The sequence below is a fragment of the Sturnira hondurensis genome, unplaced genomic scaffold (assembly GCF_014824575.4).
Source record: "Sturnira hondurensis isolate 20B ecotype Veracruz unplaced genomic scaffold, ASM1482457v3 Scaffold0016663, whole genome shotgun sequence".
Lineage (NCBI taxonomy): Eukaryota > Metazoa > Chordata > Mammalia > Chiroptera > Phyllostomidae > Sturnira > Sturnira hondurensis.
In genome coordinates, this window is record NW_028089294.1 from 13,935,606 (window position 1) to 13,957,196 (window position 21,591).

The 21,591-nt window shown below is 55.9% G+C and overlaps 1 protein-coding gene across 5 annotated transcripts in view; it reads right to left on the reverse strand.

Moving 5' to 3' along the window:
- Window positions 1-15,464, reverse strand: part of TOGARAM2 (TOG array regulator of axonemal microtubules 2) — a 46,427-nt gene extending 30,963 nt beyond the window's left edge. For 3 of the 5 annotated variants that reach the window (XM_037066850.1, XM_037066853.1, XM_037066854.1), the window contains exons 1-6: window positions 15,272-15,464; window positions 6,124-6,256; window positions 3,999-4,112; window positions 2,082-2,363; window positions 1,767-1,978; window positions 792-982 (exon numbers count right to left, since the gene is read on the reverse strand). In XM_037066850.1, coding sequence (XP_036922745.1) covers window positions 792-982; window positions 1,767-1,978; window positions 2,082-2,363; window positions 3,999-4,112; window positions 6,124-6,151 — 827 coding nt within the window. In that variant the 5' untranslated portion in view covers window positions 6,152-6,256; window positions 15,272-15,464. Of the gene's footprint in view, window positions 1-791; window positions 983-1,766; window positions 1,979-2,081; window positions 2,364-3,998; window positions 4,113-6,123; window positions 6,257-9,366; window positions 9,404-15,271 lie in introns of those variants that run through there. The other 2 variants (XM_037066851.1, XM_037066852.1) reach the window with 2 other exon arrangements.
- Between the last annotated feature and the right edge of the window lie 6,127 nt (window positions 15,465-21,591).

The following is a 21,591-nucleotide window of genomic DNA, read 5'->3' on the forward strand; positions in this document are numbered from 1 at the left end:
ATCCAGGATCAGGTCTGCACACAGCTCCCACCCTCCAACAGGGAAAAGGTGGGGGCGCAGCGACAGAGGGAAGGCAGCAAGAGAGAAGCAGACAGTAAAGAGCGTGAGGGAAATGGAAGAGGTCAGTACATCAGGCCCCAGTGAAACAGGAGAGAAGTAAGTCACAGCAGGAAACTGACCGTGGCCTGTGCTGGGGGAGCGAGGCTGTGAGCTCTCCCCCTCTCCGTTATACACACATGTTCCACCTTCCGTCGGGGCTGACCACAGGTGGCTCCTGTCCATCCACAGAGTGCTGTCTGTTCCGCTTACACTCCACAAACCCAAGTTCATTACAACACAGGATCCTCTCCCCTACTGGTACCCGACCTTTTTGGGGGTATGAAGACCCTTTCAAAGTTTTGTGGACTACCCCCTGCCTGCAGCCTCAAACACGGTAATGCTTGTATTTTGGGTATCCATTTGTTAAGAGAATACCTAATAATAACCAAGGGCTACCATGAATTCAATTGAACTTTCAAAAGCCTTGCATTTTATCTATCACTGCAGCAACCACACACACACCAGGAAGGGAGAGGCCAGGGACCGGAGGGTCAGAGCAGGGTAACAGCTCTGGGTGAAGGCTGCAGCCTCCCAGCTCTGGGTGAAGGCCCCGCCCTTCACACGCCCAGGGCCCAGAGCTCTGCCCTGGTGTGGAGGGTCGGCCATGGGGACCCCAAGCAGGTCTCGGGGGTGGGGGAGGGGGGATAGAAGGAGAGAGGACATCAAGGTGGTTTTGACTTAGAGCAGCTTACCGTGTGGGGCGGGCCCTCGGGCCCATGAGGACATCCTGGCCTGGAGGCAAGAGGCTGGGGAGGGAGCCGGGTGTGCAGGAGGATGTCCCCTCAGGCACCCCCGCCTTTGGGATGGGCGGGATCACAATGCCCCCCAGGGACTGGTGCATCTCCTCATCTCGGCAGTGTAGGTATTGCTGGGAGATCTGCACCTGGGGGCAGAGGTGGGAAAGGCTCTGGTCCCCAGAAAGCATCCCCCGCAGACGCCCACCCCCTAGGCCCTCACACAGGGAGGCCACTTCTATCAGGAGCCGCCTGGGCTGTGGCGGTGCTGGGAAGTGTCCTCCAGTTTCCACATCACCCAGGACCCCCAGAGAGCTCATTGTCTCCTGACCACTCTAGTGACAAGACTGGGACAGGCCCCTCACCCCTGCTCAGCCCCTTCTACTGTTATTAATCTTTTCCTGTTCCTCTAGTTTCAGAAAAATCCAAGAACATCAGAGCAGGAGGGGGTCCTCAAAAGCATCTGGCCCAACCCCCTCTTTTTATAGATGTGCACACTGGGGCCCAGAGAGGGCACTGATGTGGCCAAGATCACACAGCCAGTGAGGAGCAGAGCAGAAACCAGAGCCCAGACTCCTGAAGCCTCTCCCAGCATTCCTTCCCTTCTGCCACACCCCCTTGCCTAAAATGGGAAGGCTCAGAAGCACGAGGGATTCTGGAGCATTTAAACCCTAGAAGGCCTGGGGCTACCGAGTGAAGACATGGTCACATGGCCTCGGGAACTTGGGGCAGCCACCTGGAGCTCCTGGGCCAGGAATAATGGTGTTGGCTGCTGTGGAAAAGATGAGATGAGGGCCCCAAGCCCCTCCAGTGCATCCACATTCCTGAGACACCTCTGGAGAAGCCTGGGGCTCAGGAACAGGGGTTGGTAAAGGATGGGAGGAAAGATAGAGGGACAGAGAGGCAAGCCTCAGAGTAGCCGAGTTTCCTTACCTCCTGGACACTGGGACTCTGCTCCTGGGGCCCCTGGCTGCTCCCAGGCTGGTCCAGGCTCCTCTCTTTGGTTACGCTGGCCTCGGGGGTGGTCGGGATGCTCTGGATGGGAGGCATCGGCCTGGGCACCCTCAGCAACCTCTGAGGGGTGGCCCGGGGGATGGCACTCCTCAGGGGAACTCCTTTGGGGCCTCCCCCAGGATCCAGGGAGGCTGTATGGGTTGGGGATAGGGAAGAAGTTAGTCCCAGGAGCTCAGAGAGTGGGGAGTAATTCAGAGGCTGGCCTGGGGTGGGTGGGCAAGGCCCAAGGCTCACCTTGGGTGGAGGCTGCCAAGCCCTCGGAGAGCTTCCTTTTCTTGAGCTTGTCCTTGATCTGAGTAGTGTCTCGGGCCACACTGCTGGCCTCTGACTCCAGCGAGGAAAGGGGCACCAGGGAGTGGGGCCCCTGAGACAGGGCCCCGAGGTCCCTGGGGTGGCCGTTCCTAGCCTGCCAGCCTTTCAGGGGAGCATCCAGCTTGAGGCTGCCAGGGTCCCCACACCCACTCAAGAGCTGTGGCGGCTTCTCCAGGAGGACACTGGACGTTGGCTGGAGGGAGGCTGAGGGGAACAGGGGCAAGAGTGTCTCGGCACACGGAGCCCAGGGTGGCACAGGGCACTGGGAAACTCTTTGGCACTGCCTCGTTGGAACCACCAGCCCGTGAACCCATCACTCAGTGCTTCTTCAGCCATTCCTCGGGTCACTTCACTCACCAGCGTCGAGGAAGCCCCTAACCTGAACAAGACCTGTGTCGTGAGGTGACTGGAGGGTGAAAAGGGGAATTGGCATGGAGCCTGTCACAGCACCTAATCTGGGGGCCAAACGCCCTTAAGGAAGGCCTTCTGCCAGGGCCCAGCGCCCACTGATCTCCAGGACCCAGCCCACTCGCTCTGGGTTCCCGAGCGCCAAGCACCCGGCACGCCCCAAACACAGACGAAGGAGGGTCATTCACGAGAATGGAACAAATCACACTCCCACGCAGACATTGGCTTCTCCAATCGCTCCTCCAACAAATACCCAGTGAGCACCTACTGTGTGCCGATGGTCAGATACAGAGATGTGAAGGCACACTCTCTTTTTTTTTAGCGGATGTTCTTTTCTCACTATGTTACCGTAGAACAAATTACTTGAAGATAATTTATGCTACAATCATGAGAACACAAAGATGAGATACAGCAGAGTCTTTGTGAGATTTTAAAGTCTTCTGAATCGTCCTCTTTCTTCGGCACTAAAATATTTTAACAATATTGTTCTGAAACATAATTGCTACCTAGTGACTCCCTGGAGTTTTCTCCTTTCTTTGGGATCTTAGAGTGCGTATGATCCCATTTTAGGATTCCATCTAGCACATCCCTTACGACAGCTTGTGTAGGAATAAAACGCAATGTAGAATTGCATCTAATTTATATTCCACTTGTGTGAACCACAGCCTTTGTCACTAAAGGGCTTTCAATCTATTAGAGAAATAAGATATGTTCCTAAGCAGCTTCATTATAGGGGAAGATGTGAGACGCGCCACGGAGAGATGGCAATGAGATGCCTGGCGCACGTGGAGGGACAGGAGAAGGATCTGGAAAAGCTCCAGGAAGTAGAGAATTTGAACTAGGCCTTGAAGGAGCCTGGACCCTGGGGGGTTGGGGAGGGGAAGGCAGCACACAAACAGACTCTCTTGCAGAGTCTCTGTCATGCACACAACTCTTCTTGGAGCAACTGTGAGACCCTGAGGCCCGGACCACCAGACCCTGGCCCGGTGCTGGCAGCAGGCCCAAGGACAGCTGAACTCACTGCCAGCCACAGGCCTGTAAGGGGCCTGGCCTGAAAGAGAACAAGTCACCAGACCAGATTCTCCAGCCAAACACTGGAGCTGCAGGGACAGCAGAGTCTGTCTTCCTGGGGGCTCTTGGGGCTTCCCCTGGGTTTCTAGGAGAGCCAGGCGCAGGCTGAGATCCCCACTTCCCTGTTCCGAGGGTCTCCCTCTGTACACCTCCATCCCCTGAGGCCCAGAATTGAAAGAGCCCACCTAAAACCAAAAGGCATATTCAGCAGGGATGAGCCCCACACCTGCTCTGCAGGCACTGGCCCGACTGGGCAGCTGTCGGGTAGAGTCCCCGTTCTCTGCCCAACGGCCCCAGAGAGGTCGCCCAGGGCACTTGAAAACTCTTGGTGAATCATCAGCCCAAGTCCTCCGATCTCACCTTCTCCATCAGCCTGCAGCCCAGAGTCGTGGCTCCCACCTGGGAGTGCGGCGGGGACGGAGCTGGTCCGAGGGACACTCCCACAGTACACGGCCACCGGAGCCAGCACCTTGGCTGGGGATGAAACAGCAAGGACAGTGGCATCTTAGTCCTCCAAGACCAGCCCTGGGGAACAGGCTGCCCTGATCACTCTGCCCCTCCGGCCTCTGTGGCCCACCCTCCCAAACCAGACCCTGGCCCTGCCACCCCCAGCCCAGCTGGCCAGGGCACCATGTTTCCCCCCAAAGCCCACGACCCCACCCCACTCTTCCCAGCCTCTCGCCTGGCTGCTGCCTCTCCTCACACCCCGTCTGCCTTCTCCCTCCAACTTGGCTCCAAACCCACCTCCACCACACCCTTCACAGCCTCCTCGTGGGCTCCCTTCCCCCTACCTCGGCCCCCTGCACATTTCACAGTAGCTGTTCTCACTGGGCCACAGAGTCGTTGTCATACCTTTATTTGTCACCCTCATGTAGTAACCCCTGAAGCTGTGTCTTTGGCTCTGACCTCTGACCCCAGTGGCAGAGCAGAGAGACCCATTACCTGCTCCACCGCCCTCTCCCGGGAGGCCTGAGCACCTCCTTGGGGGTCCTACACTGACCCTTCCCTTCTCTCCTAAGCTCCCCACTTAGCAGTCAGCACCGTGGACCCCCACTGCACAGGCTTGTTAGCAGCTTCTCCGTCAGGCCCTCAGCCCCTCACAGTCCCTGGGGATACCATACAGGCAAGGCTGACTCAGTCCTCAGTGGCACTGGATGTCTGGAGTGGGGACAGTAGTAACCAGCAATGGCAGTGTGGGGGCTGGGAGCCCCCTGGGGCAGGACCCCTGAGCTGAGAGTCAGATGAACAGGAGGGGAGACTCAGCTCAGCGCAGGCTCCTTTAAGAAGCCCTGGGTCTCCTCTGTGCTCCCACAGCACCCAGGACCCCTCCATCTTGGATTCTGCCCTCCTTGCCTCTCCCCGCGGGGCCCTGCGGTGTCCTTACTCATCTTTGTAGTGCCTGAGCCCATAAATGTTTGCAAACTGAACCGAGGGTCCTGCCCTTCGTGACTCAGCCCCTCCCACACACACCTTGGGACCACACATGGGGCCCTAACCTACCACCCCGAGAAGCCCCCACGAAGGCGAAAACCTAGCACACCCACCCTCAAGGTGCAAGCTTCCTAAACCAGGAGTCAGGGGTCCGGGCTCCCATCCTGATTCTATCTCTGGTATGCCCTTGGGGAAATAACCTCTGTGAGCCTTGGTTCCCAGATCAGTAAGACAAGAGCATTGGACAGGACCAGGGGTTCTTACAATCACATCTTCATTCTATGTCTAGACTTGTGGAATTTCTGAAGCCTTCAGCACCTCCCACTTCCCTACAACAACCCAGTGCTGGCCAGACCCGGCGTAGTACTAAGTCAAGCAGTTGTTTTCAGTCTGATGTGTCGAAGCCCCAGGGAGCTCTGCCCTGAGCTCATTGAGCACTTAGTTCCCTGAACCAACCCCAGCACTCGGGGTCCCCTGCACTCCCCTCCAGTGGGCACCTGGCCTCCTTGCTCCAGCCTCTCCAGGGAATAGCAGCTCTTCACCTCACAGGCACCCACTCCATCAGGGCAGGACCCGTTGACCCCTCACTCTCCAGGGGAAACTGAGGCTCACACAGCCTGCTCCCAGAGTCAGCACCAGACCTGGAGCCCATCTCCTGACACCAAGCCAGCCACACAGTTCCCACTGTCCTATCTTGTCATCTGAGGAAATGCGGACACACAGCACCCCCGCCAAGGGCCCCACCCCATGTCCTCTGCCCATCCGAATTCTCCCACCACAGAAGGGGGCAGCTCCTCGGCCAGCCCACCAGCTCAGAGAGGAGACAGAGCTCTGGCCACCTCCCCAGAACATTCCGAGCCCCTCCCCAGGCCTGGGAGTCCTCAGACAGAGAGCCGAGCTGAGCCGGAGGGCCTGTGTTAGCCCATGGAGAGCTGGGCCATGCTGGGAGGCCCCCACCCCCCCCCACCCCCACCTCCACCTCTCCCTGGCAGAGCCCAGTCCCCAGGAGAGTCGGAGGAACACCCTGACCCACAGCCTCCATGGTGCCTCTCACCTGGGGGCGCAGCATCACGGTTGCCCATGCCTTGTGTTGAGAAGGTGCCTGGGAAGCTGTCCAGAGCCAGCAGCTACTTTCTGGCCGCAAGTACAGCTCTCAAGGGCCCCAACCTGCAAGCATCCAGGGACTGCTGGTAGGGAGGGGCAGAGAGAAGTCAGCACGCAGGTAACAAGCTCTTTTTAAACCCTTCCTGGAGCGCCTGTCGGGAGCTAAGTAAAGCATTCTGTAGTAAAATCTGCCACTGGGCCAGAGGACAGTTCTTTCCTGACATCTGGTCTCTCTGAACACTTCAAAATTTCCAACTGCCAAGGCTGCGTGCCTGTGGGCAGACGTCTGCATGAAGAGCATCAAGGAGACCCACGCACCTGGGTCTCCCACGCACCTGGCTTTGACACAGGTGCCTTGGGGCCTCGGGGATGGAGGGATCTGTCAGGGGGAGGAGACTTCATCTCTCCATCAGTTTGTTTCCTGCAGAAACCTTTACTCTGCTGGATGCCCCGGGGAGCCCTCGATGAATGTTGACCTCTGCAACCTCAATCATCACCCAGGCATCGGGGGCATTTCCCAGGACACAGCTCTCTAGCTTTCTTTCAGGGTGTGCCTGAAAGAAAACAATCTGCCCAAAGTTCTTGGCCCTCCTTCTCACCTCGCTGCCAAGCCAAGCCTTGACCCCTCTGAGCCTCCCTTAAACCTCTGGGGTCAGCCACCAGCTCTCCCCTTCAACCTAATTTCACTCTCCACCTGACAAGGGTCTCAGTGTCAAAGCTGTGCAATTTCATAAATGTCATAAATTCTTTGCAGAGGTGATGGTGAGCACTTTTCCCCTGACAGGTAGGGAGATGGGTGGCCAGGGCTGATCAGTGACAAAATCAGGGGTAAAGGCCATACCTCCACCTAAAAGGCCACCGATTCCTACGCCAGGGTAGCTCCCTCAAGTATCATCTGGGGACACGGCAGGATGCAGTGCCAACTCCCTTGGGCTGAGCCAGAAATCCCACCTCGGGAACTGAGAGAACCTGCCCTCGGGCTGGGAACCAGCCCCACCCAGGCCCCAGGGGACGGAGCAGCTCCAGGCAACCTTCTGGCCAAACAGAGGCACCGGCCCAGCCCATTCCTGGTCTCAGAGCTTAGGACTCCCAGCTGCTCAGGTTCTCTATCTGCAGGGAGTTTTCCTCACAATGAGGGTGGGGGGCCGGGGGAGACACAGCTCCCTGTCTGCTGACTACGGGGAGAAGGAGTTGGCCACACGACAGTGACAAGCAGCCAGCAATGGCCAACAATGGCACTTCTCCCAAGCAAGGTGGCAGAAGATTCTCGTCTGTGGGTTCCAACACCCCACCCCTCACCCCAGGGGGGTAGGACAGAGACAGGAGATGGGTAAGGCAGCTGCCTGCTTCTGGCAGAGGCCAGCAGGAATGTTCCCGAAGAGGGCAGACCTTCCACAGCAGAATTTAAGCAAACAAGCTGGAGCCCCAGCTTTGGGAGGAGGGGTGGACTTTCTATGCAAATTACTTGCAGACAAGCAATATTTAACTACAGCTCTTGTTCCATCCTCGGCTACAGCTCAGAATCGCCTGGGGACTGATTAAAATGACAAATTCCAAGGCCCAACCTCAGGCTCCTATTAAATTCGTTTTCCAGGGAGCAGGCCACAGGGGTCTGCTTGGTTATTTCCCTTAACTGTTGCGTGATCTTGATGCTCAGAGAGAACAGAGAGCCCTGGGGCGGCACAGTTCAGATTCGTGTCATAATACGGCCCCTGCCCTATTTATTTCTCACCTCCCGCTGTCAAAGTGGCTATTTCTGCCTCAGTTTCCCCAAAGTGGCCACTCTCCAGAAGCCTAAAGAAGAGGGTGGAACTGCCCAAGAGTACAGAGACACGAGCTTCAGTGGCCCCTCGCTGGCAAAGGGCCTTTCGAACAAGACTGTCCCCCACCCCACCCAGCACAAATGTCTCCAGGGGCAGAATGGCCACGAGCCCGCACCACCCCACGCCCTGAGGGACAATAGCGATACAGGAAGGAAACCTGGGTCCCCTCCACAGCCTGCCAGGGCAACCCAGCAGGCAGAGCCACGTGTAGGCCTGCCCCTGCCTTGGTTTATGCCTTTGACCTCTCAGCCCTCAAGGTCTAAAGTGCAGGATCTCCTGAGCACCTGCCCAAGGGGAGGCGGCTGCGGCTGCATGTGGACAAACAGCCATCTCCCATGTCTTACGTGAGAGCACCTCCCCGGAAGTCATTCAGGCCCAGGCCCTGGTTGGAACTGGAAGACCCACGTCCAAACTACAAAAACTAGAATCAGAAATTCCAGCCCAGAGGCAGACAAAGCCCTGGGGTTTAGTATGGTCAGTACCTAATGCCTGGGCCCCAAGGCACAACTTACTAAGCCCCCATCTGCACCCAACACCCTCCTGGGCACCCTGGAGCGGCAGTTCCCTATTGGAAGAGCCAGGTGCTGACCTCAAGGGCTAACAGCAGGGGGTCTGGGGACCAGGGTTCTGTCCTCACTCCCCAGTGCTCTGGATTGACCGAGCTGGGTGGGCCCTCCACCCTTGGCCTCAGTTTTCCAGCTCAGGGAATGGGGCAGCCAGAAGTAACTGAGTGCTGTCCACTCCTTCCACTACAGCGTTGGCTACAGAGGTCCCATGGTGACCCGTACCACAGGAATGAAGAAAGGTGACAGAAGGAACTCAGGTTTCAAGTGGAAAGGAAATGAAAACTAGGACTGGCCCAGTCAAGGATGTCAGCCCCAGAGACAAAATCCCAAACACCTGGAGCCTTGCACAGCCCATAGGGAGCAGGGCCTTGCGCCACGTACACCCTGCTCCCCAGGTCGCTGGCAGAGTCCACCCTGAGAGACCAGCCCTCGGACAGGGGGGCAAGGCCAAGCCTCCAAGGAGGGAAGAAGGGTCAGGCCCTGGAGGGCAGGAGGAGAAAGGCCCTGGTCCTGAGCCCCACCTGGCCCCGGGGGCACCGCACCCACAGCTTCTCTTCATGTGGGGGTGACGCTGCCCACGTCTCCTGCAGAGACCTCTGAGTGACATGTGCTCCAGAAAGTTAGGGTTCTCCCCTCTCACATGTGTCTGGTGGGAACCACAGTGCCCACACCAAGGTGAGCAGAGAAAAGGAGGGGAAATGAGCACAACTAATAAACCTGGTTTTTGAACCCAAAAATATGTCCCCCATGGAAATACCCTCTGGAGAGAGGCTCAGATCCAGGTGCCCCTCCCACCCCACACACCTGGCTCCCAAAGGGCCCCCCCCAGGACTCCTAGAACATGACTTTGGGGTCAGACGGCTGGTTTGGACACCTGCCCCTGCCCTTCTTGTATTAACTTGGGAAATTTATGTAATTTCTTTGGTTTCTTCGTCTGAAAAAAAAGAGCCCTAATAAAGGACAATTGTTAGGATTACATAAGTCATGTATAAAAATAAGTTAGGGCCATCATGGTACAGAGAAGTTGCTCCCCACCTCCCCACACACACGGTCACACTGGCCTGTGAGCCCCAGTCCCCAGACAGTGAGCCCCCCCTCGCCCCCCCCCCNAGTGGTCACATTCAATGGGCCCTTCCCAGTCCCCCCCCCCCCCCCCCCGAGTCAGCGCCGTCGGTCCGTGAGGAGATCCAGCCAGGAGAGCTTGCCCACGGCGAGGATGGCGGGGAGCAGGGAGGCCGGGGCCTGGGTGCCGAGAAAGCCAAGGGAGTACAGAGTGCCCAGAAGTGTCAGCTCAGCCGAGGTTGGGTGGGGGAAGGACTGGGAAGGGCCCATTGAATGTGACCACTAGGGGGTCATCCAAGTTAGTGAGAACAATTTCTATGCCCGGGGGGATGCAGAGGTCAGAGAAAGTTGCTGTTGGCAGAGTGTGGGAGGTCAGGAAGCGGGGGCAGCGAGTGCGGACCACTCTGGAAATGCCAGAGGAGAAAAGGAGGAGAGACTGGGTGGTGGCTGGAGAGGAATGAGGGGCGGATGAATTTGGCGTCATTTGCGTGTTTGTTCTCTGTGTGTGTGTGTGTGTGTGTGTGTGTGTGCTGAAGGAGAGGAATTGCTAGAGCACATTCACTGGAGGAGAGAAGAGCCAGGAGAAGGGAAAGGCTGCAGATGTGGAAGGGGAGAGGGGCACTGATGGAGCAGGACCCCAGAGTTAACGGGTGGGGCGGAGAAAAGGGCGCAGGTGCAGGCAGGGGTTGCCCGGCGGGGAGGGCACCAGTCCTCGGGCATGGAGAGGAGGGCAGCCTGGGTGGGGCCACTCCAGAGGGGGAGGGCAGGGAGGCAGCAAAGGCCGGGCTGGAAGGCTGTGACATGGTCGTGAAGCAGGAGGCAAGGCTGCTGGGCTCCGATGGGTGAAGTTCAGCACAAGGGGCATCTGACCCCAGAGAAAACCAGCAATTCCATTCCTTTTCCCACCCAGCCCCAGCTTCATGCCTCTGTTTTTGTCAGCCTGGAGCAGGCCTGGTTTCCTCCCTTTTTCCTCCCAAATCTAGTAGACAGGTACCCATCCCCCCAAACGCTCTGTGGGGAGCATCCTCAGTGTGGGTGGGGGCCCACTCAGCCTCCCGGCTCCAGCCATGGCCGGCACAGGCCAGCAGGAGGGCAGTGTGCGAGGAGCCTGCCCTCCACAGCTGTGCTTGCCTGGGCCTGTGGCCAGCCCTGGAGACACACCCATGGGTATCGGTTGCCACCATCTCCTCTGCCCCAGGGCCAACAGAATCAGACCTCCTGTGAGCACTCTGACCTCCAGACAGTGTGAGGCGCAGCCCAGCTCACAGCCCCGGGGAATTTAAAGGAACACAGCCCAAGGGCCAACGTGGTACCCACACATAGCATACCTCAACAACTGTGTGTGGCATGAATGAACAAAAAAATCAAGATCAAACCACATGTCTCCAGACTGTCTTGTAGGGAAGAAGCTAAGTAAGGGGAACGAACGTTTCTTAGTTCCGAGGTGCTGTGTGCCAGGCACTGAACTAGGTACTTCCAACAGTATGCCATTGAAATACAGCAACAAGTCAGATAGTGTTGCCCTTGTTTTATGCATAAGAAGATTAAGGCTCAGAGAAGTTAAGTAACTAGGTCGAGGCCACAGAGCTACTAAGCCAAAGCTTCCTGGCCGAAGGCCCCTGTTCTTGGTGATCAAACAATATTTTAGAGCCTGTGCTCAGAAACCAACAGACTTGGACCGAAGGCCATCGCCTCCTGGCCGAGTGACTCCACACAGTGAACCTTCTCCCAGCACACGGCACATTACGAAACTCGCCCAAGTCGTTATTTAACTGCAAAGTGGAAATAATGTCTATGTCACAATGCTATCAAGAGTATTCAGTGAAATACAAAACGCATTGACTACTATGTCCGACCGCTAGCGAGTCCTCAATAATCAGTGGCTCTTAGTACTATTGTTTGTTTCATACCTATTTGGCCCCGTGTGTTCAGATGTCCAAGGAGAGGGAAAATGTCCTTTCTGAAAGCCCCTGGGGCAAGAAGCTCCAGAGGCCTGGCTGAGGCCGGGTGGCAGAATGGAGGAGCTGCCCCAGGGGTCGGGATACTTCTCACTGGGTGCATTTCCTGGGGTGAGCGGATGTGAGCCCGCAGGCTGGTCCAGGGAGCAGGTCAAGTACCGCCTGGCTGGGGAACACCCCGGGGGATCTCTTTGCATCTTTAGTGCCCACATCTCAGAACCCCCAGGGCAGGGCAGATCTCAGGGTCCAGAGCTCGGAGCAGTGCCCCTCCACTGTTTTTACGCCCGACACGGCAGAGGCACACGGCCTTCCATTAGTGACAGCACGGTGTGTGTTTGTGGGGGGTGGGCAGGCTAGAGATATAGAANTCGGGATACTTCTCACTGGGTGCATTTCCTGGGGTGAGCGGATGTGAGCCCGCAGGCTGGTCCAGGGAGCAGGTCAAGTACCGCCTGGCTGGGGAACACCCCGGGGGATCTCTTTGCATCTTTAGTGCCCACATCTCAGAACCCCCAGGGCAGGGCAGATCTCACGGTCCAGAGCTCGGAGCAGTGCCCCTCCACTGTTTTTACGCCCGACACGGCGGAGGCACACGGCCTTCCATTAGTGACAGCATGGTGTGTGTTTGTGGGGGGTGGACAGGCTAGAGAGAGAGAAGGGGGGAGCCACATAGGTGTTGAGGTCTGTGCAGCTGCTGCCCCCCTGACCCCAGGAATTTCAATGCGAGAATCATTGGTCTAGAAGACACGGGAAGCCCGTGGGCGAGAGAAAGTTCTGTTTAAGCTGCGTTTCTCGGACAGTGAAGGCAGGAGACCGGTGGGCTGCCCTGTTTGATCATTCACATTGGGCAATGCACAAGGACATCATAATTCAAGGGTCACCCCCCGAATAACAATACTTCAGGGGATACGGGGCACGCGCGGGAGGCAACCAATCGATGTTTCTCTCTTTCCCTCCCCCTCCCTCCCTCTTTCTGTGAGCAAAGCCTTCTCCAGCCTCCCCCCAAGGCCTCCCAAAATGGTCACTTTAGAATTTCAGGGCCCAGGTAGGGTCACGACAGCATGTTCTCCAGGACTAAGGACCTTGGTGGGCCTGGACACCATTGCCTCAAGTACTACCCCAGATTGCTCAGCCGCTGGCCGGGGCTCAGAAGCCACGCAGAGGTTTCCACCATCAAGGTCAGAGTTGCCCTGGAGCTTGACCATGGTGCAGCGAGTCCTAAGCCAAGAGTGGCCCGGTGCACAGCCCGGGATGGCCTCCTGCTGGCTTGGCCCTTCGTGGAACCCGGCCCAGTGGCCGGAGCTCTGGCCTTCACATTGCACTGCAGTCAGTGAACACTCACAGGCACTGGAAGTGACTGGGGAGAAAGAAGGCATCTTTTCCAGCCAGAGTCTCAGCCAAGTCCTCTGACCACGCCTGGCATTGAAATGTATCACCTCCCAGACAGAGCTCTTGATACATCTCAATGGCCCCAGGAGAAAGCCGACTGACCTTGACCGGGAGCTAGAATCATTCGTGTGCCTCTCCAGGGCATGTGCCAGGTTTTACCTGGGAAGCTGAACTGGTTTCTGGAGAGGGTAATTTTTTTTTCTGTCCTGATTTGATAGAAGGGAAATCCAAAGGCCAGGAAGAGATATGAGTAGAACTGATAACCGGGGATTTTGAAGCAAAATGGAAATCTCGGACTTCCAGACAGCTGCCCTGGGGCCCAGGTCTGCACTCAAGGACGGATAATGGAGAAATCACATGGCCGAGAGATTGGTGTCCCAGGGAGCGGAACAGCGGGGTCCGGACAGTGGGGAAGGAGGAAGAGAGAAAAAGGAAACTACGCACAACAAGGGGGCTGGGGGAGGAGACAGGGGAGAGGGTGCACCCCAAAACAAAGGGAAAGGGGGAGGAGGAAAGGTGGGCACAGATACCTGACTTTGTGGTGATCAGGGAAATACAAATTAAGTCAGAATGAAATGATACCACCAGTCCGCAAAGACTGGCAGAAGCCAAGATTACAGCCGACGCCAGGCGCTGACGACACTCAGAGAGAACAGCTCTCGTGCCCACCTGGGGCAGCGGAAGGGGGCGCGGCCACTAGGGGAAGCGGCCTGGCTTCATCTCCAAATGAGAGATGTGCACACCCTGCACCCAGCAGCTCTGCTCCTAGGCATCTAGCCCAGAGAAAACCTTGTGCATGTGAACCAGGAAGGAAGGATGAGAACGGTCGTAGCAGCTCTGTGGGTAACAGTCAAAAGCTGAAAATAGTCCCAGTGCCCCCCAGGAAAATGGAGAAATAAACCACGGTGTACACGTGCCGTGGAATATTCCACAGCAGAGAAAACGAACCCCTGCCCTACTCAACTCCACACAAGGCTCCACAGCACAGTGTCCGGTGAGAGAAGCCAGACACGAAGACTCGGTGAAGTGCGACTTTGTTTATTCAAAGCTCAAGGGGAGACCAGTGTCTATTTGTAGACCCAGGTGGCAGCAGCTACAGACATTCACTGCATAATCCTTCTTTAAACTGTGAGTTTTATGCTCTCCTCTGTCTGCAGACTGTTGAGTCCAAAGAAAATAATAAACTTCCAAGCATCCATGCTGGTGAGCAGGGTCTGGTGCCTTTGGGGTGTCCCTGGGCCCACAGGAGACCTTCAGAAGGAGGTCTCCCCATTACTTGCTCCCACTACACTCTCCTTTCTTCAGATTGGCTAGGCCAGGGCTCCACAGGCCAAGATGGACCAGGGCTGGGAGCCGGCCAGCCTGGGGTTGGAAGGCTGCGGGGGCCCCACTGCACCAGGGCAACGCTGGAGAGCTGTGTGGGGCTTGCCCAGCTCAGGCACAGCCCAGGTGCTTGCCCTGCACATCCCTCTGGGGCTGGGCACCATGCTCAGCGCTGCACCCGCAGAGCACAGCCCGCTCAGCCCCTCCAAGGCCCTGCAGGAAATACCAGGCCTGCAAGGTCCCCACCCAATGTGGGCCCTTGTCCTGAGGAAGGGTGCATGAAACCCTTGTTTCAGAAGCCTGAAATCTGCTGTGGAAAGGAACACGATTATCTCCTCAATGATAACGGACCCGACAAAAGTAGCTCCCCTTTGGCACAGGGGCTACCACCTGAGTTGCCCTCCTTCCTATCTGCCCTCCTCGTGAGCAGCCTGAGGGAGGGTTGTTCAGCTCCCCCCTTACAGGTCAGGAAACTGAGGCTCAGAATGAGAAGAGCCTGAGTCCACACAGCCAGTAAGAGGTGGCACCCCTCCAAGGCCAGCACTTTCCCCAGGCACCCCAGGCCCCTGAGCACACAGCCTCCACACTGCACACCCTACCCCACCAGCACCATCAACCTTGGCACTTTCAGGGAGCCTTGGCTGGCTGGGGATCTGTGCTGCACGGGGTTTACCCCCAAATCAGAGAGCTGTGACAGAGAGCATGGCTGGGGTGAGGACAGCCTGGGGCAGCCCCTCCTTCCTTGGCTCACAGGGTCGGAGACCACCTCCCCCTCCAGAGCTGCAGCTGCATGGCCCAGAGAGAGGAAGGGACCTCCCCACGGTCAAACAGCCTTCTTTCGAGACATGAGGCCTCTCCTCCCAGCGCACCCTGTGTCCTTGCTCCTGAACAGGCCCTTGACACCCCTCCAAAGACTTCAGGTGCCCTGACCCACCTCCCATTCCCCTCCCCCACAAACAGCTCGGTGGACACATCACCTCTGACTGCTCTGTGCAGAAGCTAAACCGCTGTCACCAGAGGAATCCAGGTTCCGCGGTTTCTCTGCAGATGGTGCTGCTGGTGTATCCGGGGAGGCAAAGACAGGGTGGCTCCACACCTGGCCTGTGCTGGCCTGGGCTCAGCCTCGCAGCCCCGGGCTACGGGCCTCCTGTCTGGGCAGGTGCTGGGGGCAGCCGCTGGCCCTGCTGCCGGAGCTCCAGCTCTCTGCCAGGCTCTCCTTGAATAAACAAGGCTGCATAGCAACCACTGCTCCCTGCATGGGGAGAGCGGGAGCCAGGAGACCGTTCCCCTTGGCATATTTCCTCTGGGCCTTGCCCAGGCACTGGGTACTCCCAAGAGGGCAACCTGCCCTGAGGGGCCACCAGAGAGAGAACTGGGCCCCACTGCATGGTGACCGGAGCCAGGGTGTATTCAGCAGGCTTGGGGCAAGGTCACCAGCTGTTACCCTCTGGTTTGGCTGCAGTTGGCCCCTAGTCCTAATTCCGGGATGGCTCTCAAGCTGCTTCTAGAGGCAGGCGGGCAGGTGGTGTGAGCACCCAGGCCTTGGCAGCAGGCAGAGCTGGGTTTGAATCCTGATCTGGCTTCTTCCAGCTTTGCACCCTCTGGCCAGTGCTTAGCCTTCCTCAGCCTCAGTTTCTTCACCTATAAAATGGGGATAACAATGGTGCTGACTTGTTGGGATGCTGTGAGGATTAATAGGGCTCATGACAGGCTTGTGATTAAGTCTAGCCCATGGCAGGTGCCTCATCACTGCTAATGCCTTCCCCCCAAACTGCTTAGATGGCAGAAAGCCTGGGGCCTCCTCCACCACCAGCACCCAGAAAACGTGCCTAGCAGCCCAGATGTGCCTAGGCTGGCACGTGCCCCCTCACATAGTAACTGTTCGCACTCTTACCCTCCCTGCTCTAACCCTCATCATGCAAGGGGCACAGGGGAGCCGGGGACCTCGCCAACCCTGTGCATTTTGCGAAGATCCACTCTCGCAAACACTCTACGAAGTTTCCCGGGCAGATCCCCCCATGCTCTTTGCAGAAGGGTTGGCGGGCGTGTGAAATACGGAGCAGGGGAGCAGCTAGGAGGCTGTTCACACAGGCAGGAGGCCTGGCCGACCGAGTCACACGCACCCCAAGCTTGCTGGCGGAACCCTGTCCCTGCATTTCCAGTACTTTTCTGGGGTTTTCTCCTCTTCTTTGAGATACCACCGAGGGCAGGCCTGTGGGAGCCTCCTCTGGGGCCTGGGAGGGAGCATCTTTCAGTAACCAAGCTCCAGGAGGGGCCAAGGAAGGCAGCCAATGAGTAGCAGGAACAAGTTCCCAGGGCGGGCACTGGCCCGGAGCCAGAACCCACAGGCACACTGGGCTCCACAGGGAGCCTTTTCCACTCCACGGCCCCTCGGGGGCGGGCCGGGGGCAAGCTGGCAAGTCAGACTGAACTAATGAACTGAGCTGACACCTCCAACCGGAAGGAGGTGCTTCCCGGAAACCAGGACTGGTGGCTGCAGGGAGCCAGGAGAGGCTCCTTGTGTTTTGCATTGCGTCCCTCGTGAGGTCAGTATGAAGACACCTGAGTTTACAGATAGGGAAACTGAGGCCTGTAAAGGTAACCCCTGCCCAAGTTCCACAGCTTGTAAGGAAAAGCGAGTCATCAGTGGGAGCCCCAGGCAGGGTGGGGACAGGATGAGGTCTGCCTCAGTGCCCCTTAGCTCCGTCTGGGAAGGGGGGTGTGCCTCTCTTTCCAAACCCACCCTCACATCACAGCCCAAGAGTCAGAGCTTCTAGAATTCAGATCTGACAGTCACTCCCCAGCCAGATACCCCTTGTGGCTCCCAGTGTCCTTGGGGTAATGGCCACACTCAGCACTTTGGCCGCCGAGCCCCACCAGCCTGGCCCCTGTCCTGTCCTTTAGTGCCGTCTCCTCTCACTTCCCTCACCTGCACCGTGACCCTGCTGGACTGTCAGAGGCACAACAGCCTCTGCCACACTGTGCCAGACGTTAGGAATACAGAGGGGCCAGTCTGCCCTCAGGAGCTGAGTGATCGAGAGAAACCCCAGCAGGTGCATTTCTGTGCCCCCTGCACTACTAGAATAAGGGAGGGGTGGTTTGCACAGCCCTTGAAAGTCCACTCAGCAGGGCCTGGGGGGAGTGGAGCTTCCACCCCGTCCACTGGCAACGAGGTGAGGCCTGACGGTGGGAGGCTTTGGCTGGGGCAGTGTCAGTGGGGCCTGGCAAGGAACGGAGCACCCATCTCCACCTGGACCTGTGGGCTATGCCTAACTAGAGTGACTGCCTGCTGAAAAGATTAAATAGGATTGGCCTGGCCGGTGTGGCTCAGTGGATTGAATGCTGACCTGGGAATCAAAAGGTCGCTGGTTCAATTCCCAGTCAAGGCACATGCCTGGCTTGTGGGCCAGGTCCCCAGCAGGGCAAGCACAAAAGGGAACCACACACTGATGTTTCCCTCCCTCTCTTTCTCCCTCTCTTCCCCTCTCTAAAAAATAAATAAGCCTTTTTTAAAAAGATGAAATAGAACCTAGAGTCTCACAACATAACACCAAATGTCTAGGACACAACTCAAAATCACTTACCAAGAACAAGGAAAACCTCATCTTAAACAAGAAAAGACTGTCAATGATGAAACGTCCAGGTGACACAGGTGTTGGGATTAGGTAACAAGGGCTTTATAAAATACTTTGATGAACAATTATGTACCTGCTTGAAATTCACAGAAAAAACCCAGAAAGTCTCAGCAAAGAAGTAGAAGACATAAAGAAGAACAAGAAAAACTGTAAAACTGAAACAATCAACTCAATGTGAATATGACTCTGGCAGAGGAAAGAATTGGCAAAGTTGGAGATAGAGCAATAGAAATTACCCGATATAAATAGCAGAGAGGAAATAGACCAAACGGAAATTGACAGAGACTCAGAGACCAGTGACTCAGGGACTGTGACCAAAGACCAAACATTTGTGATAGTGAGGTGGAGAGGAGAAAAAGAATGTGGAGCTAATAAAGTATTCAGAGAAATAATGGCTGAAAGCCTTCCAAATTTAGTAAAAGACATTAATCTACAGATTAAAGAAGTTCAGCAAATACCAAATGAAATAAACCCGAAGAAATTCAGATCAGGACACATCATAATCCAAGTTCAGAGAACTAAAGACAAAGAAAAAAAACTGGAAAGAAAAACAAACCTGTCAACTCCGTATTCTGTATCCAGCAAAAATACCCTTCACGACCAAAGATGCAATCAAGACATGCTCAGATGAAGGAGACTATGAGAACTTGCCGCCGTCAGACCTACCCTAAATGAATGGCTCCAGGAAGAAAGGAAACGATAAAAGAAAGAAGCTTGAAACATCAGGAATCGAGAAAGAACAGGAAAGAGTAAAACTGTCCCTTTTCTCCCTGGAGCAGGGCAGGCACATAGGGTGAGACTGTGTCGAAAAAGCTTGGCGAGCCCCAGGCACAGCTCACACAACTGCACCCATGGAGGGGCAGAGGGAAGGAGCAGGTGGGAGGCATGCTGAGTCAGGCCACCCCAGGGCTCTGCTGCCGATGCCAGAGCCAGTGTGCTCACAGAGGTTCTTCATTGTTTAAGACACTTTGAGGAGGGTTTTCTGGTGCCCGGAGATTACGGCTTCCGAACTGACAGCTTCTGAACTGACAAGGCAACTTACTGACACTTTCTATCCAGTCAGAGACTCCTGTGCTGAGAAGACTACAATGGAAACCCTTGACCAGTCTTTCTTATTAGGGCAATACCTAATGCAACCATGGGGATTCAGATCCCACTCTTGGCATGCACAGACCAATCGGAGAAACTTTCCCCAACGCATAAGTTGTTTCCTAGGAAATGGGCAAACAGGTGAGGTCAGACTTGACCCTTCTGGACCAGAGACTGGGGCAGGCGCTGCTCGGTCTGTCCAGACCTGCTTCTCCTCACTGCACCGTGGGAAGGACACCAGCAAACGACAGCCCATGCAGGAGGCAGAGAACAGGCTGATGAAGAGCCCTAGACCATACCATGTAGGCAACAGGGGAGCCCCAGAGAGAAAGGGCTCAGAGGGAAATGTGGGGGCTCCACTGAGCCTCTGTAGGGATAACAAGCCACAACGGACTGGACCAGGCCACAGAGCTCTGGAGGCCAGGACACTAATTAATGGGTGCACAGGGGGTGAACTTCCTACACCCTAACAAATGGCTTCCCCAGGAGGCTGTGAACTCCCCATTCTTAGAGATGCTCAAGAAGCCAGACAGCAACCTTCTGGAATGTTTCATAGGGATCCAGGCTCCCCCCAACTCACCTCCCACTCCCCAACTCCACTAAGACCCTTTGTAGCTCAGTGATTCTGGGATATGGGGGAAATGGGACAGACAGTCCCCTGCGTTCAGGTGGACCCTACGTTTCATTCCAACTATACACTGGAATCAGGCTATTGGCCAGACCTGCCCTGGCACCAGGGGGAATCTCCAGCCCAGCCATTCCACACTTCTGTTTTGTGGAACAAACGTGAATGCAAAAAAAAAAAGTCTTCTCAAGAAAGTTTGGGAAACAAGAGCTTAAATAATGCTGAACTAGTTTCTTAGCTGTACCATGTCTCAGGGCCTTTAATACACGGTGGGGCCAAAGTAGTGTTACAGTTGTGAGCATGTGAGACACAGTTTATCTTGGATCGTTACTTATTTATTATTGTTTCATCTTCCATATGAACAACTGCACACCTACAGTTGCCCACCCTGTGTGTTCTGTGCATGGTCGTTTAAGGGTTGGAGCATGAAGCAATTTCCAATCCATATGACCACGGACCCCCTTGTTCACGAAACATGTCTGAGGACCAGAGCTGTGAAGATCACGTGAGGAGAAACAGCGCTCTGAGCTGTCTGGACGCGCCCAAGGCCGCTAGCTCAGCACTGGAGCCCAACTGAAAGAACCCATTTAGAGTTCCATTCAAATCGGATTTTACCTCGTGGGACCATCAAGACAAGCCAGATCATCTTGAGTCCCGGTGTCCGTGTCCCTCCTCAGCTGCTACCAGAGCATCATCACTGCCCTCCAGAAAAGGCACTGGAAGGAGAGGACGAAAACCCAGTTGGAGGAAAAAATGCCTTGAGAAGATACAAAAGCAGCGTCAGGGTGAGGAGAGAGAACACATCTTCCCACCATGGGAAATCTGATCATGGATCTCCCCCAGCTGCTGCCGATCTTCTCTCCAGAAGTGATGAACCCCCACCAAACGCAGCCTTTCTCGAGCAACTTCAAGGCCCCTGTGGAACATGACTGACAAACACTTCCCAAGCTTTCACGTGTTACCCGAGGAGCAGGGCTTCCGGGAAGTTTTGCAGGGTGTGAAGTCACAGCCCTGGCTGTGCGGCCCCCAGGCTCGTGGGTCCCCAGCACCCCCAGTACTCAGCCAGGATGCCCTGGGAGGGAAAAAGGAGGGGCAGGAGACACACACCTCCTTTCTGAAGAGAGAAGCCAGGGCCAGGAAGGAGAGTCAGGCCTGGTGGTCTCCGGGCACTGGCTCTGTTTGATGCGATGGACAGAAAAGACTCTTGTTTCCCACTGCTCCCTGGGTGACAGTTGCCATGGATACAAGTCAATTTTTGGTGCCGGTCCATTGCCCATTGAATATAGAGAGGGAGCTCTCCCTGAACCACAATCAGAGACACACGCAGGAGATGGAGACAGACAGCAAGCCAAGTTCTGCCGAGGCAGTGAATGCTTATTGTCCCACTTTACAGATGAGAAAATTGAGGGTCAGAGAGGCCCCCGGCCAGTGGGGGTGGGCCAGGGCTGACACACAGTTTGTCCATAGTTCTCCTGTACTGTCAGGACTTCCAGGGTCCAGACTCAGCTCTGTCCCTGTAGCCTCAGGCAAACCATTAAATGCCTCTGTTCCCATTTCTCATGTCTCAAAAGGGAATAAAAATATGTTTATGTTCCAGGACTGTTCTAAGAATCATGTCAAAGGTCATCCAAAGTTAAGAAAAAGAAAACAGAAGGAAATTAACACTCATCAATCACCTGCTATGTCCCAGAGCAGTTACCCTGCTACTTACAATGGCTTATCACTAGTTCTGCAAGATAAGGAACCCGAGGGGGGGAAAGCCTCATAGTCCAGAAGCCCAGGAGTCTGGATTTGAACAGAGGTGTATCTGGCTCCCAAACTTTTGCTAAAATGTTTTTTTAATACCATGATGCCACGGGTACAAAAAGAACCCATTAGCCTTAATAACTCAAGTCCCCTTGGGACTCGAATCTCCTGGAATCCTCATTTGCCGCAACCACATGAGCCT